At 34.3% G+C, this 17,199-nt stretch overlaps 1 protein-coding gene across 1 annotated transcript in view; it reads right to left on the reverse strand.

Annotated features, from left to right (window-relative positions):
• The window catches only part of LOC149422771 (netrin-1-like), a 453,397-nt gene that overhangs the window by 147,021 nt on the left and 289,177 nt on the right, over positions 1 to 17,199 (reverse strand). The window contains exon 2 of the mRNA XM_089633500.1: positions 14,330 to 14,518. Coding sequence (XP_089489626.1) covers positions 14,330 to 14,518 — 189 coding nt within the window. The remainder of the gene's footprint in view (positions 1 to 14,329; positions 14,519 to 17,199) is intronic.

A 17,199-nucleotide genomic window follows, 5' to 3' on the forward strand; every position in this document is an offset into this window, starting at 1 on the left:
TTGAACTAATTTGTAAAAATCAGCAATGACGCGTGTGCGAGTCTACGCATCGCAACTTAGCACAAAAATGTGAATAATAAGGTAGCGGTTTGACACTAAGGACTGGTTGTTTCGGAGAATTTGAACAATTCATCAAATTTCAACTTTCATTTTCAAGTTCTGTGAAAGATTTTTTCAAGTTCTGTTTTTATTTCAGTTTTTTCAAGCAACTAGCCTACAATGATATAATAACAGAACTTGAATAGGACTTTCACAGAACGTTGAAATGAACGTTGAAATTTTATGAATTGTTCAAATTCTCCGAAACAACCCGTCCTAAGAGGAATTATTCTAACGGGTGTAAATTTAATGTAAGAAAAAACAAAATAACAGAAGAAAAATATATTATGCAATGCAATAACGAATAGGTAAGAAATGTCACGACAGAGCTGTTAGGATTTCCACCCCACTTCCATACACGGAGAAAAATGAGCATTGCTGATGTATTAAAATCCTGTTAAAAAGGTGATAGTAGGCCATTTCATAGTAAACTATTAGTACTTTCATAATAATACGGAACGCGTGTTCATGCAGCTGCGTTTATCTTGTTATTATAGAATTTTTATAAACACGTGTTCCGACATCGCCATAATACATTCGTGTTTTAATGATAGTTTATTCGGAAATCTATAAATGCATTCGTTAAAGTCGTGCAGTCCCGTTTTTAACAGGAATACGGATAATTTGAAGAGATTTTTGAATAAATTAGTAATATTTTGTATTAGTCAGTTATCTACTGATAAGCGGCGGATGTTTAGTTACATTCTAATAAAACGAAAAACAAACTAAAATGGCTTTTATAAATTTAACGCAGTACTCGCGTGGCCAGAAGCTTTCAGCAAGTTACGCGTGTAATGATTGTGTAATTCTATAGTTTAATCGCTTTGTGAAACCGACACTGTGGAATGCTGAAGGCTGTTCGATACGATACGATAAAATTATATTTCCTGGTCATGATTCACATGTGGTGCGGTATTTTTGATAAACAATATTATAATAAATTTTAATGGAAAACTCGTGTCTCGTTACGAAAATAAAATGTTGGAAGTTCAATAATAATAATTCATCTATTCAATTCCTGTTTTCAATAATAGTAGTACTATTGAATTTCAACAAAGAATACTGTGTTGTAAATTAACATAATTAATCAATTCCGTGTAAGGGATTAAAGTTTTGAACATATACAATGAATTGGACAAATCTACGGCAGTAGTTATTATGCCACTAATCGACTTACTATCGAATGTAAGATATATTTCGTACCTAATGCTTTCAGAATTATTAAAACGGGAAAATCCTAGAGATGGACAGGGAAAAAATTGTTTTAGAAATTGGTAAATGCAATTTATTTTTTATTATTTTACATAGGGAACTATATCGCCACCCAGTTGTGAGGCGGAAAGGAATTTACTGATGCAGGCCTCTTCAAGGCTTACATGACTGATAAAAAACAGATCGAAGAAACGACCCGTTTTCATGAAGCCAATATCAACTATGAACGAATGTTTCGCTTGTGTCCGTCGAGTTTCGGGTACATGCACATGGGTGCGATGCTTTAAAATAAATTCATAAATTAAAATGTCTACATTAGTAAAAGCGTATAGAATAGATGAAATACTAACATGAATGCATTTTCTCTAGTGATATACCTTATCTCTCCATAACCGCGGGATGTCTACTCTGTCTGCCCGGTTGAGAGGATTATGGTTTCACATTATTGTACAATAATTATAATGCTATTACTAAGACAGATTTGTGTACCTATGAAGTTGTATAGATGAAAGTAATATTTAAACAATAACTGAACTCAAGATGCTACGAGTCTGTTTAAGGAGAAAAGGGAGTGAAAGGGGGTGGACAGGACTACAGGAGTCTATAGAGGGAGGAAACACAGAGCCGGCAGGTTAGAACAAGAAACATATTTTATTAGTTTTTATTTTTATTTCTATTCTCGTACATGTATTTTATATATGTTTAGAGTTGAAAGACATAATAAGTTCCAGTAAAACAAACAATGCTAATAATCTTGGGCTTATCCTTCTGCAAAAATGGCTTATGCAAAACACACTCACACTTAATGTTAACAAAACTAAATATTTAACGTTTTCTATAACGGCTAGAGGACAACCAGCTGAGGATTATGCTCTAAAATTACATGATTGTCAAGGAAAAAACGAAACTTTAGAAGTATAAAATATCTCGGCATTGAAATTGATGAAAATCTTCGATGGGACTCCCACATAAATAGTATTACAAAGAAACTCACAAAGCTTATATTATACTACTTTAGAAATATACCCAATGTACTAAGTATAAATGATTTATATAAGGTATACTATGCTCTCTGTCAATCACGCATAGAATATGGGATTATTGGATGGGGATCTGCCTCAAACATCCACATGAAGCAGCTTATTAAAACTCAAAAAGCAATAATAAAAATAATCCTTAAAGTACCCGTAAGAACTCCATCAAAAGACATTTTTAAAAATTTTAAAGTGTTCAAGTATAATAATACTATACTCAAAAAATGCTGTAATCAAATTTACAGAAAAATATGAGTACCCTGCTGACCAACACAACTATATTACAAGGAAGAAATCCTCAAAACTATTGAACATCCCAAAATTAAATACGTCTTTTGGCCAGAAAAATCATCATTTCCATGCTACAAAACTATATAATGCCCTGCCAATTGAACTCAAAAACACAACGGAGACACAAAAATTTAAAAACAACATCAAATTATGGCTAAGTAAACATGAAGATGAGGAAATCAATAAAATTATGAACTGAACAAATGTGAAGACAATTTTTTAATTTTTTTTTTGTAGAAATTAACAAGGAAATCACGATCTACACCTATACAAAAACCTACAGTCCGCCTCGGAACAGGAATACCTAGTGAGGAGGACTGCGAATAATATACTTAACTTTGTAATTATAATTGTCGTTAATAAAAAAAAATAAAAAAAAATCAGTAACTATAAAAGTACGATTTTACAATACAAAATTACATACGCATAAAATGTTTAAAAAGGGTAAGTTAAATACAAAGACGGAAGAAGGAAGTATAAAAAAGACTAAGAAAATAAATGAAATTATTGTAATGTAAATTTTAAGGTTACGGTATTGTAATTTAGGTTAGTAGTAGAGTTTTGTGAACATCTCACTAGAAGAACCGGTGCTGAGGTTATCCCAAGTTTTAGGTAAAGTGTTATTTTGCCGGATAGGATATTGTGGTTTTACCCAATATTGCATATCAGGTTAGTAGCTGTTAAAGTACAACATAATAATGAATAGGCACAATATAGTGAAAATTAAAGAAAATTATACTACTTGAAGTGAACTTAATGAGAGGAGATAAAATAAAATAGTAGATGATAAATAACGCAAGTATGCAAAAACATCAACTAATTGTACAGTTATAATCTATTTTTAAGTAATACTAATTATATAATTTAAATACTCATTTAATTGTGTTATGTTAAGTTTAGGGTGAAAATGTTTTGAAAAAATTGTGTCCCTTTAATGTTACATAATTAAAAATTAATTTCAAGAGAAAAAGAATGTTAAGGGACCAAATTATATTAGTTACAATGCCAACTGTTGTTGAACTAATTACGCTAACTCTGGTAGTCATCATTAGATTCTGCACCTACTTGGCCAGCTAAAATGTTGACTAGGTACGTTGGGTTTGCATTATTTGAAGTAATTATGTAAAAATTTCCTTCCTTGGACTGTGGTTGTTGTAAATAGCATAATAGTGAGCAGAAGGCAGGAGGCAGGAGCTATATACTCGTATGTACGTCCGCAGCGAACTGCCACCACAAGACCAGCCGGATAACCGGTATGTTAAAGCTGGCTTTCCGGGGTCGATTCCCGCCAGAATCTAAATTATAGTGGTGAAATGAGCTGTTGGTTTTCTGCTTCCAAATATCAACTATAAAGAATATTTCTGTTTGTTTATCGCTCAAATGGTGAACTTTGCTAGATTGAATATGAAAAAACTTTTTCACATTGGTGATACTCAGCACATTATAGAGCTTTGAAAATACTTGTTATTATGTTGATTGATACACATATTTTAATTCATATTAGCGGCAGTTAATTTATGAATAAATCACCTCAGGGGCGCACACTATGCTAAGGTCCCAAAAAAGGTTGTTAATTCAAAATCCATTCGGGATGGAGATGAACTTATAAGATTTCGTAAATTCAAATACATAGTTTCGAAATAAAATAAAGAGAATATATTCACGAAATACGAGCACACGACTCGCGACGCACGTACCAGACACACGAATGTATGGATCTACACAAATAAACATAAATAGTATGCAAATAGGCTGATAAAGGAATCCAGTCCACGAATTCACTGAGTAGCAAAACGCATTCTGGTCACGTTTGTACGCCCCGTCAATGGGCGGTCATGCACGGGTCCCCTGTCCACTGTCAGCCTCCTGTCTGTATCCGGGGCTGCGGGCTTCGGTTCCGGGCGAGGAGAGGAGGATGGATGGCCGACCAATGTGAAAGGAAACCTTTAGGCCGAGTTCATCATTCACGACATTAAAGACATTGACTATATTCAAGCCATTAAGAGATTCAGGACATTCAAGAAATTCAATGGACAGAGGCCTACGCATTCTGGTAATGCGGACATTGTGTCACTTAAATAAATGCGTTTTATAATATGTTGTTTTGTTCACCAATTCAGGCTGATGGCATACTTTGCCATGAGAATCTATAATGATTTACTAAAACTTTAGTTAACTTATAATGGAATTCCACCACGAATTGTCAATAACAAAAGAGAAATATTAGTTTTAAAACGTTTTAAGATTGCTAGTTCATGACACGGTTGTGTCGAAACCGGTACCAAAGTAAACGAAATTTAAGTAACAAATGTAAATTGAAAAATAAAACTCAATAAAACAAAAATGTCTAGAAATTGTTCCATAGTTAATGCCCAAGAAATTCTAAATTGAGAAAAATTAATTATGAATTAATCTTGCTGCCTTCACAATAATTTAATATTTTGTATATATATGTTTCGCACTTGGAAAATCTGTAATTTTAACGAATTTCAGGAGTTAAATGATGTTTTTTGTTCTATGTCTCCGTCTATAAGGGTAAGTTAGTCGAACACTTGTGTGGTGATTGTTCGTTTTAGAATATCGATCACCAAGTAAATTTCTTGTTGGAAGATAGTAATAATTATTATAAAGTGTTATTATTCGTACTATGACGTAAGTCACAGGCTCGGAAGGTAACGTAGTAAAGACGGAGACACGTCAGTCTTACGCTTTTATTGCATAGTCACTATCATCCTGTCTCATTCGTACCCGGTTGTCTCTTTCTTACAATTAGACACACGATCGCTTACACTTTGCGCATGTCTTTTCGAAGTAACGGAAAATTTGCGTTACTTCTGCGTCTTCGGTCCATTCCTCCTCAGGTCTCTCATTGCACAACTGCATAAAATGTTTTCTCGGGCCTTGGCTGGATCTCGCGGTGGGAGTTGTTCTGCTTGCAGCCTGAGCATATGCCCATACAAACCCCATCACCTGATGTCAAGGGTGAGTAGAGGAGAGTCTAACTCAGTCCGATAGCTTGAAATATTAAAAAAATACTTATTTCGGTCCAAATTCAAAACATTTAATTGTCTCTCCCGAGAGTATTAATAAAGGTAGAAATTTGCATCGACCAGACCATGACCAATGTAATAATCTCTACGGAAATGGGTAAAGGTTAAAAATAATTGGTAACTTATTCATTTCATTAATTCGAGTAACACAATGAAACATTTTATCTTTGTTTGTTTGATTCGCTCGTATCGCTAGCATTTACTTTTTCAAATCGAATTCCTTTGTGTGGCTTGTGGTTTGATATTTAAAAGGATTATATCGAGCCATAAAAGTTGCTCCATGTTTTTTATAAAATATCGAAATGGAACAATTTTACAGTTTTTCAATAACGTAATGATTTAATTACAGCGAATTTTGGGCGCTTTGGAGCTTGCTTGTAACAGCTGTGTATAACAATATATATATTTTTCTGTTTCCATCCGACAAAGATTGAAAAAAACTTTTACCGAAAAATTTACTGCAAAACGGAATATAGGCCAATCAATAAAGAGTTTGAGGTATGCAAAAATTCCCCCGTCGATGAAATTTTTGCAGTCACGTAGAGTATCATTTAGGGATGACGAATGACAAGAGATCCAACAAAATATTTAACGGGAAGTTAGTTATTTTTAGCAAAAACTGAAAAAAAATTATAACTCTCGCTAGAAAAGTATTTCTTTCGAGAACTCTTCACATATTGTTAGTATTAATTAATATCCACCTGATTAAATAGAAATCCAACAATATTTTTGTAGGGAAAGTGTTTTTTTTAAAAGAGATTTGTTTTTTAATTCTATTGTTACCGGGAAAATTACTCCCTCCAATTTTTGATCACGGAGTGTCTTTATATTGGTGTTTGCTTTATTTAATCAAGAGATCCAACATTTTTTTCTTTTGGAACATGCTTTTTTGATATCAGTCAAAAATATCGCTCCGGAAAAATCATCCGTCCAATTTTTTTACGCCAAGTTGATGGGATAGCTATGTAAAAACGATTTCTGCAAAGATCCAACAAAATTTTGAACGGCAACCTATTTTTTAAAATTAATTTCGAACGCACGCTCATTTCGCGTGATTTTTGGATGAACGGGAGCCCGCGGGGTAAGGGGAGGGGTGGGGCTAGTCGCACGGGGGGCAAGCGAGCCGTTCGGCGCGAGATATAGCTGACCGCTGCCCGCCGAGTAAGCCGCGGTGGGGACTTGGGGAGGGGTGGGAAGCCGACTTGATGTTTTTTGTGTTTGGTTGTCCGAAAATGTGAAAAATGCATTGAATATTATACCTCAATGGAAGAATGAATGTTTTAAACAAAATTTGTTTCTATTACTGTAAAAGTGTTTTACAGTAACCATAGAATTAAATTAAATTTTACTAGTGGTTTATATGCGAAGTGCAATATAAACAAACTCAATATATATTTTTAAATTATTGTGGCATTGTAAATGAGGTTGTTTCATAATTCTCAAATTCTCAATAAAAAGCAACACAAACAGGCATTTCCGAAAGCGTTGTTAAAACCAATGAAAGAGACGTAAAGCTTCTATAATATCAATTTTAATTTTAAAATACTTGCATAATATAATGTTATTTTAACCAATTCATTATTTTGACAACTGCCTATTTATGTGACAGAAAATTAAATGGGTGTAGTTAGTGTGGAATAATAATATTAAGACATTATAGGTAACTACAATACAATGACAACAATTGGGATCAGTTCTTATTTTTAACGTTTTATTGTTGAATCAAAATCTATTATAATATGAAAAAAAGTTTTACACCTTAAAAACATTACTCTGCGAAACTAAAATTAGAGATCATTTACTAACTGACCAAAAAATAAAACAAAAATACAATAAAATAAGGTACAAAGGTTGATATTATTTTTGTTATTATAGAAACAGAAGATAGAAAAAATATAGAAATAGAACTACATTTTAAAATACACATTTTTTTCACAATAAGATCATAAGAAATATTTTCATACTATCTAGAATCTAGATAAAACAAATAACATGTCCCACATAATGTGTTAATTGCGAGGAAAAAAATTAAATTAGCTGTTAATATAAAAAAAAATCTGTGTTTCAAAAAAGGTTTGTTGAATTAATTCGGATGAAATAATTACGCTGCAAACTTGGATTTTTTTGAAGAAGATGGTTGTTCACTTTGCAAATCATTTTCACTACTATTGTCATAATTTAAAATATTGATGCCAATGTATTTAAGAAAACATATGGGAGGGGATCGAATAATGGGCTTGACTATGGGAAACGGCGGACTAATGACCGAGCCTTTCCACGCGGTGGCTTCGGTTAGTACTAGACATGGGCAGATTCATTCACAATAATGAATCAATTCATTCTTATTCACCTGGTCAAGTGAACTAATTCATCGAATTCATTCATTTAATTCCTTGATTCGACACTTCATTTTGGTTTTGTACCTAGATTGCCCACATTTAGGAAACTTAAAGAAAGCAATAATGAACCATTTTTTCGCATTCACATAAATGTGTTCGTTTTGAAAAACATTTTAAATAAACACACAAAAAATATCAAATATAGGGATTTATTTTGTACATTGCAGAAGTACATTGATAACTTTACTTAGAAAACCTGTATTTGTAAGCTTTACACTTTATAGCACAGAGTTCTTAAAGCGAGAAGAGCTTTGGAGTAACTTTAGTAAAAAACAATATGTCGTTCCACAAAATAAACATATTACAAACTTTATAATAAATATGTTATTTTACGAACAAAAATAAAAAGTAATTTTACAAGTCACTAATAAAATCGTTGAAATGGGTGCCGCAAAGGACACGGAAGGCGCAGGGCGCTGGACCTGGAGAGGAATAGTTGGATGTTTATTTTTTAACTCCCATTTCTAAATTGTGGAGCAAACATCATTAAACAATACCAAAAATAAAAAGTCCCACTCGATTTTTCTTTTTTTTGCATAGAAATTTTTTGCTGGCAAACTGAATCCCAGAATAAAAATTATTATTATCTTTCTTCGTAAAACTATCTACATATTTACTACAAAAAGTAGGTAAAATATATTATTTTAGGGGCAATGAGATACGTTCTTAAAGCAATTATAAGAACTACATTATTACTATCCCACTTTTGTATATCCGACCCGTTCACCTGGAATAAGCTTGAAATAAATATATATTATATTTATTTATTTTAATGTTTGCAGGTACTTACCTCAATGGTAATTTTAAATCCATGCGCCAAATAAAAACTGATTGAAAGTCTGAAATTGAGTGGCATACAATTCAGTACAAAAATACAGAAATCAAAACATATTACTTGTTATCATCACACACAATTCGACAGTCAACTGATCTCGTTTTACGTCTACAAGTAGGCAGGTACATAAAAAACATACTTATAAGAACAATAACGTAAACATCGTTTTGTTTCTAGGCGTATTGCAATAATTTTCGTACGTGGAAGGGAGAAGAATATAGGAGATACTTTCGCTTTTTTACTAGGATTCAGATTCATTTTGTGTGGTTAGTATTTCCAGCAAATGTCATATTACTTTGTAGTTGCTTTGAAATCTCGCGAACAAATGTAATATGGCGTTATGATTTTGGTTGACGACCGGTGTATTATCGTATATGTGAAATAATTAAAACGAAATAAAAATTTGAAGTGTATATTTTTTTAGGTTTTCCTTAACATTAAGAGTCACTTTTAGTAATAATATAACTAAATTCAAGTATCAATTCAAATAAACATTCCATATTTACCGTGAAGCGGAATTCCAAATTTACCAAATTTACCAAATCAAATCAAATTTACCAAAGTGTGTTATGTTTTGTTATGAATTAAATTATTAATAAAAATGTATTTTAATTATCGTTGAATGTGCCAACCCTTATCATACAGCAACATTTTTTTATGTTTTTTACCCGGTTTCAGGGCAAATATCAATTCGTTTCAGAATTGAGTTATTAATTATTGACTTATTAACTGCCAACTTTATTTTCGATTTTAATAGAAGTATTGTCATGTTTTTTTTCTTTTCAATGTAACTATGTAAAAAAAGTTTTTTGAAAATTGTAATCAATTTATTGATAAAATTGATGAGTTCAGATTCTTTTTCGAATAAAAATGGAATTTACAAAAAGTCCATATTGGATTTATTAATCCATAAGGAATTGTGGTTTTAAAAGCTCGAATCGAAAGCAGATATACGAAGCGTTGTCAATAAACCATGCAATTTGCCCTTTGTTAATTTTACACAGACTCTAGAAGCGGCCGTCAAACGCGTAGCGTAGTCCCGAATGGAACTAGCCCTACCCCTCCCCTTACCCCGCGGGCAGCGGTCAGCTATATCCCGCGCCGAACGGCTCGCTATCCCCCCGTGCGACTAGCCCCACCCCTCCCCTTACCCCGCGGGCTCCCGTTCATCCAAAAATCACGCGAAATGAGCGTGCGTTTGAAATTAATTTTAAAAAATAGGTTACCGTTCAAAATTTTGTTGGATCTTTGCAGAAATCGTTTTTACATAGCTATCCCATCAACTTGGCGTAAAAAAAATGGACGGATGATTTTTCCGGAGCGATATTTTTGACTGATATCAAAAAAGCATGTTCCAAAAGAAAAAAATGTTGGATCTCTTGATTAAATAAAGCAAACACCAATATAAAGACACTCCGTGATCAAAAATTGGAGGGAGTAATTTTCCCGGTAACAATAGAATTAAAAAACAAATCTCTTTTAAAAAAAACACTTTCCCTACAAAAATATTGTTGGATTTCTATTTAATCAGGTGGATATTAATTAATACTAACAATATGTGAAGAGTTCTCGAAAGAAATACTTTTCCAGCGAGAGTTATAATTTTTTTTTCAGTTTTTGCTAAAAATAACTAACTTCCCGTTAAATATTTTGTTGGATCTCTTGTCATTCGTCATCCCTAAATGATACTCCACGTGACTGCAAAAATTTCATCGACGGGGGAATTAATGCTTGGGTTAGCCTCATTTTGAACCTTTGTTGACTGGCCTAATATTGAGGGTTACATCATTAATCGATCAAGCTCAATGAATCTTGGGCAACGGTAACTACGAAATATCATTTTCAGTAAAAAATAAAGATGTATTGTTTTTTACAAAAACGTTTATAAAAACAACTTATTAAACTCGGGTGCAGAAGAGCAGTCTCTGAAAAACCCTTATTTGATATTGTATTTAGATTTTAGAAAAACCTATAAACACAAAATATGTAGCCTTCCTGAAATGCGATTAACTGGCTCCCATACCTAGCGGAGGCCTTTATAAAATCTGCCTTAATCCGATCAGCCCGGGCGCCGCAATGAGAGGGGAGGCGGAGGCATAAGGGATGAAGTATGAGGTATCAGGGATGTGTGTCCCCCCGTTCCCAATTTCAGTTCCACGGGGCAAAATGCTAATCAATTCAATTAGTTTGGCAGTTGCTTTGACAATTAGCGCTTGCTGGCCGTGCCTGGAATTCGCCATGGATTGGTTCCCAAAGAACGAAATCAACAGTGAAAAATACATACATTTATTCGGCATCAAAAATATAAATGTTGGGTTTGAAACATTTTCGATTATAATTTTTTTTTTCTTTTGGTTTCTCTGGGGTAAATGCATACAAATCATCAATAACAAGCGTATGTATAAATATATGACTGCCCGTAAGGCACGGAACTGTGTTATTCTAAATTGAATTAAGTTAGTGTTTAACAAAATACCTACCTAACTAATTTACAAAATATTTGTGTTTGATTTTTTGCGTTTTTTTTACAATTATTGCTTACAATGCAATAGTCACAACATCACCGAGACGATAAAACTTCCAGCCAATATTGGGAAACAACCGTCTGCGAATAAGAGTGAGTCGCCTTGTAATCGTGAGCCGGTTATTTTAGATTTGGAATAAAATAATGATAAATAAATGACACTGCGAATTGGGCTCACCTTTCTATGTCAATATCTGTCCAAAATCTGGACAACAACATTTTTTAAATTCTTCATATGTGTTTATGGTTTTACAAAATAGCATCCCGTGGATGTTATATTCTAGCAACGAAATATAAGCTTGAAATGGCTTCAGCCATGTTTGGTGATCAGATATGAACAGCCAGGTACTTCCACGCCTTCCTCTTCCTCTCCCCGTCTCCTTCCCCTCTCCACCACCTTCAGCCTCACGAAGTACCCCACTGACGACATAGTCTCACTGGCTCCTGAAGATTGGGAGCAGTTTGGGTCTCTTGTGAGGTTCCTACTTATTCACAAAAAAATAGGTAATAATATATGCAAAGTACCTGATATTCATTTTCGTCCACTATTAGTTTTACTTTACTTTATACTTTACTATTAGTTTTTAGTCACAAAAACATCTACGGCCTAGCTTCACAATCATTTTGACTTGTTTCAATATTATTAGATTTTTTGGTTCTGCATATTAAGGTGATCTATAAAATGCCACTGCATGCTTTGTATTATAATCTAATTTACCTTTACATAATTTACATTATTCAGTTCTATAATTAATAATACCTCCGGAAAATAATAGCCAATGATTAGTTCCGCTGATGAATAGACGGTTAATTTGAAAACGTAATTGTGATTATTCTTGCGTAGAATCAACAAGGCCAATTACATCATGGGAAAAAATATTATATCAACCGTGTTTTGGAAAACCCTTCAAGCAACATTTTTTTGAAATGTTCCTTTTCGGTGGTTTCATATGGAAGTCTTCAAATTATAATATGGTAAAGTAATTACTATTACATTTAAAACTAAGTTTATTGGCACAAATTTTTTAAAGATATTTCGATAAAACCGTAGATAAATATTCTCAACTTTCAAATCTCTCATAATTATAAATAGAATTGCAATATTTTACAACAAAATTTATAAAAAAACACCACCATTTAAAAAAAAAAAACTTTATACTTCAAGATTAGTTTAAAATTAGTTTTACAAATATGAAAATATTCATTTTTATAATATTCTGTAAAGTTTTTATTTTGTGGCTAGAACGGTGTTACCACACTATAATCATAGAGATATCGTAATACATCATTGTCTACAATCGATATTATATGTCGATTGTCATCAGTATATAAATATCAGTACACGAGAAGATTACGAGTTGATTTATTAATCTAATTTGATGAAAAGTCAGACGAGAGCTTGTTTCGTTTTCTTGTTGCCTTCAACAAACTGCATTGGAAAAAGAGGCATTTTGATACACGCGTCCTGTCGGTGAACACTTATGGTTTAAACACCATAAGTATTTTCGCAACATTCCAACAGAGTGACACAGAGAACAATTGAAAGAAAAATTTTGTGTCGAAAAAATCAAAACGCCTCTACAATGAAGTGGTAAAGTCATCGATTACGAATTCAAAGGTCGCGGGTTCGAATCCCGGCTGTCGCAAGTAAAATTAATTGTAGAAATTATTTTCACATTGAATTCATAAAAATTTATTGATTGGAAAATCTACACTCGACCCAAAGTTATTCTAAAAATCAGAGATGAAAAAAGATGTTTGATACACAGAAGGCTCTAGTGTAGATAGATCTAAGCGGTTATAGACTTTTCCGGCAGATATCGGTAGAATATAGGTTCGCCCCTCCGAGGTGAGTTATTCTATTAGCAATTAGGTTTCTAGTATCAGAGAAATTTTGGGAGCATAATAGAGAGGACACTGGTCTCCAGCCCGTCCTACACATTCGTTACTGATAATAAAAGTTTTTAGTCTAAATAAAGACACATTGTTTTGTTGTGAAGAAGTTAATATTATTTTAAAAGAACCATTCAAAACAAAATGAAAATGTTATCCTGAACAAAACCTCCGGAATCAGGAAGAAACTATTTCCCTGGTAAATACATTATGTAAATTGGCAACGTCCTGACCTTCTTACAACACTTTAAGCTTGTTGGATTCAATGTTCGTGTCTGGCTACTCACAATATTTAGCGGAGCATGTCATGTTCTCCGGATCAGATATTATTAATGTGAGATCAACACATCTGCCAATACGTTGGCGATACTGATTAATGTGTTCAGTGCCCGGGTGAAGTTAGTTCCGATTGGTCAGACAGGAGCCGACATCTGTTGGGAAACATTACTGCTGTTTACTGTGTTTGGTAATAATTCAGAATCGGTGCTATTGTAGGACCTATTGATGCTATTGTAACCCAGATCCATATTAACAGCATGTTACAAACTGAACTGATTTGTAATAAATAATTACTAACTTATCGTATAATAATTGAGAGAAATTAGAGTGAAGGGCAATCGTTTGATAAAAAATATTATTAAACTTTCTAACCTCAAAATATCTTTTATAAATAATACACCTATCACCATACAAACACAAATTATTATAGACGCCTAAATAACAACGCAATAAAAAAACAACGTTTTCATCGATTCAAAAGTGGACATTGTAGATATATTACTCACGTAGACTGATTACTGACTTTTATTCGTTTTTAAATGAAGATTTATAAATTTAACGTAAAATAAAATGTATATATTCAGAATCATCGTTTATTATTCTTTATGAATGTAAGTAATAGTGGCGAGAGGGTCCACTAAGTGTGGGTAGTATCGCGGTGAGCGCAGAACAGGTACAGGTACAAGTAGTAAGATATAAGGGTGGCAACTCACGTTTGCAGGCCTTCCTGTGGCTGATGACCTTGGTGGGGTCGCGGAAGTACCCCTCGCGGCAGTAGTGGCAGTGGCGGCCCGCGGTGTAGTGGCGGCAGCGCAGGCACACGCCCCCCGACACGCGCCCCGACAGCTTGTACAGCTCCATGTTAAAGCGGCATCGGCGCGCGTGCCCGTTGCAGTTGCATTCTGAAACGAAAACCAAATGGTCACTTAAAAATTCATCGTACGGTTGGAAACTGATGGTAACTGCGTAGTTCAGACAATCGATGTAATCCGGACTGTGTGCGTCGCGGTGCCCCGGGGAACTGGGAGCTCATACACTATTCTACGATGTGCTGAGTGAAGACGCTTCTTAGGGTCGGTCAGGACATTCCAAGGGCCTCGATCAATGCTGTATTTAGACAGTTATATGGCTGTAATTTGTCGATACCCTTAAAACTTTAAAGCAAATAAGAATTCAACTAAATAGTACCTTGCTATATTTTATTTCGTCGAAGTAATTTCTTTGCAGTTTTTCAAATGTAAATGGTGCCAACTCGCATACTCGCAACTCGCATACGAAAATATTTTCATCAGGGCCAATCAAGTAATCTATAGAATTTATTACATGTTACTGAAAAAGCCGGGTTTCCTTCTACCACTGCGAGGAATTTTAGAGACCCCGGGATCTTATAATAATTCATTGGTTATGAGTAGGTTTTGGAGTGTGTCGATTGTTAGAAGCCCGCACCAGGTGAAGTATTCCCTCATGTTGAAGAAATTTCTGAGGTTTCTCTATCTGAGGGTGTCTCTATCTGGCTACTAACCATGGTTCTTATCCCACTGACATTCTCTTCTACGGGTCAGAAGGATATACACCGATTCGTGGCTAGTTTAAAAACTTGCCTATCACGGAGAGCATTCATTTCTATGTTCCCGATGGTTATCTCCTTTACCGACAACATGGACTGTTTTATCTCCCGGCCTGCAGGACTAACTTGACAATGGTCATGCTGGTGGGGAGAACTATCTCCTTGTTAATAGAATCACTTCGGATATCGGCATAATTAGTATCAATGCAGTTGAGTTTGAACGGAAATCTTTGTTGCTACTCATACCTGCTTTTGATGTCTATTTCTTTTTCGTATATTTTTGTCCTTGTTGACTAGACGAGCTACGTACACTGTTCATTAACGCAATATGATTAAAAGAGAAAATAAATTAATAAAATAAAAATGAAATGAAAATAACCAAAACAACAGAACAAGTTTCTGTTGAATCACTGATTGTCATCCCGAGGAATACAGAAATTTAAACAGGTATGGATGGGACAGCAAGATGCAGACAAACACTTTAATGAGTCAGATATATGAAACCTCAAAGATTCTTATAATCTGCTATTACGAATAATGGAATTATTTAGTTTTTGTTTGGCTGCTGAAGATCAACATAAACATAAAGTGCAATAAAATATACATACCTAATGGTTATTTAACCATACAAAGTATATCGGAGGTATGGGTAAGATGGGCATTGTAATTTAGCATCTCCAGTATAAAATGTATTTTAGCACTCCGTTTTGAATCATGGTCGATAGCCTTATAAATCACACGCGATAAGTTTCCGATGACTTGTTTACTAATCTGACATTAACCAGTATGACCAAACCAGGATATGAAGTGAAACTTTATAGCTTTATAGTGACTTTCAGCTTGTAAAACATGAACAACACTTTGTACTCGTTTTATGCTAGCAGCGGTTTCAAAACTTCAACGGTTCTTTTTGAAAATAACAGAGGGCGCGTCTTCCGTTTACAACAATCTAAATTATACAGTCATTAAGATAATAATACTCAGATATTTTTTTATTTTTGAAGTGAAACTTCTTTAGGCGCGTAATGGATTTTCGGGGACGGAGTAAAACCGAGTCAGGATCGACACGAAAATGCGGGTACCCCCACCACCGCTCACCGTTCACCGTTCACTGTTTTCAGGAAAAGCAACAAATCATTAGCATGCGCATAAAAGTTTTTATGTGTTTTATTTAAGTACTTTTTTACTCGGTAGTATAATTTTGTTTGGCGCATGCCTTAGCTGTGGTACAGACGTGGACAGGGCTTTCCTGTACCGTCCGTCCGCCGTTCAGTCTGGTTTAGTCGTCCGTCGAGAGCGCTCGCGTCGCGCGCTTTGCCGTTCCATTCGTATTCCAGTATATAAATATTGTTTACTGTCGAGGAAGTTGTTATAAACTTTAAAAAATATGTTTAAAATGCCGTGTAAATATACGTGTTGTGCGTTCAGCTTGCTGCTGCTGGTTTTAGTGAGTAGTGCTGCCTCCAAAAATGTGGATAATTCCGATAGAACCTTCGAGGAAAGCAATTGCAGTAAGGTGAGACAGTTCCTCGAGACCAGGAACATCTCGGCTGTACCGGCTCGAGGCGCAGACGACAAAGGTAAGAAACCGACAAACCAACAGAACCCACATTCATAAATTGTGGTTCATACGGTTTGGTACAGAATTTCAGTGTTAAAAATGAGTAGTGACGAGATATTTAATTGTAATATTGTTATTTATGTAATATTGTATACTTGTGAATAAATTGAAAATTTTTGGAACTATACATTAATCGAACGTCATTCATCTATAAGAAAATATTAGAAAAAGCAAATCCATGCTTCGTCGTTGAATTATTTAACCTCTAATTTTCAAACTAACCTAAGAGAGAAAATAGAGATGATGAAATGAAAATAGAGAGAGAGGAATACTAGAAGTTTCACTTCTGTCTTGCGTAGGCTTGACACACCCACTTTATTTTTTATAGTGAATACCTCACAAGAGTCCCAACTGCTCCCGTCTGGAGCCAGTGAGACTATGGCATCCCCAATTGG

This window comes from Hesperophylax consimilis, chromosome 7 (genome assembly GCF_061612785.1).
Source record: "Hesperophylax consimilis isolate HC1 chromosome 7, BYU_Hcon_1.0, whole genome shotgun sequence".
NCBI classification, from domain to species: Eukaryota; Metazoa; Arthropoda; class Insecta; order Trichoptera; family Limnephilidae; genus Hesperophylax; species Hesperophylax consimilis.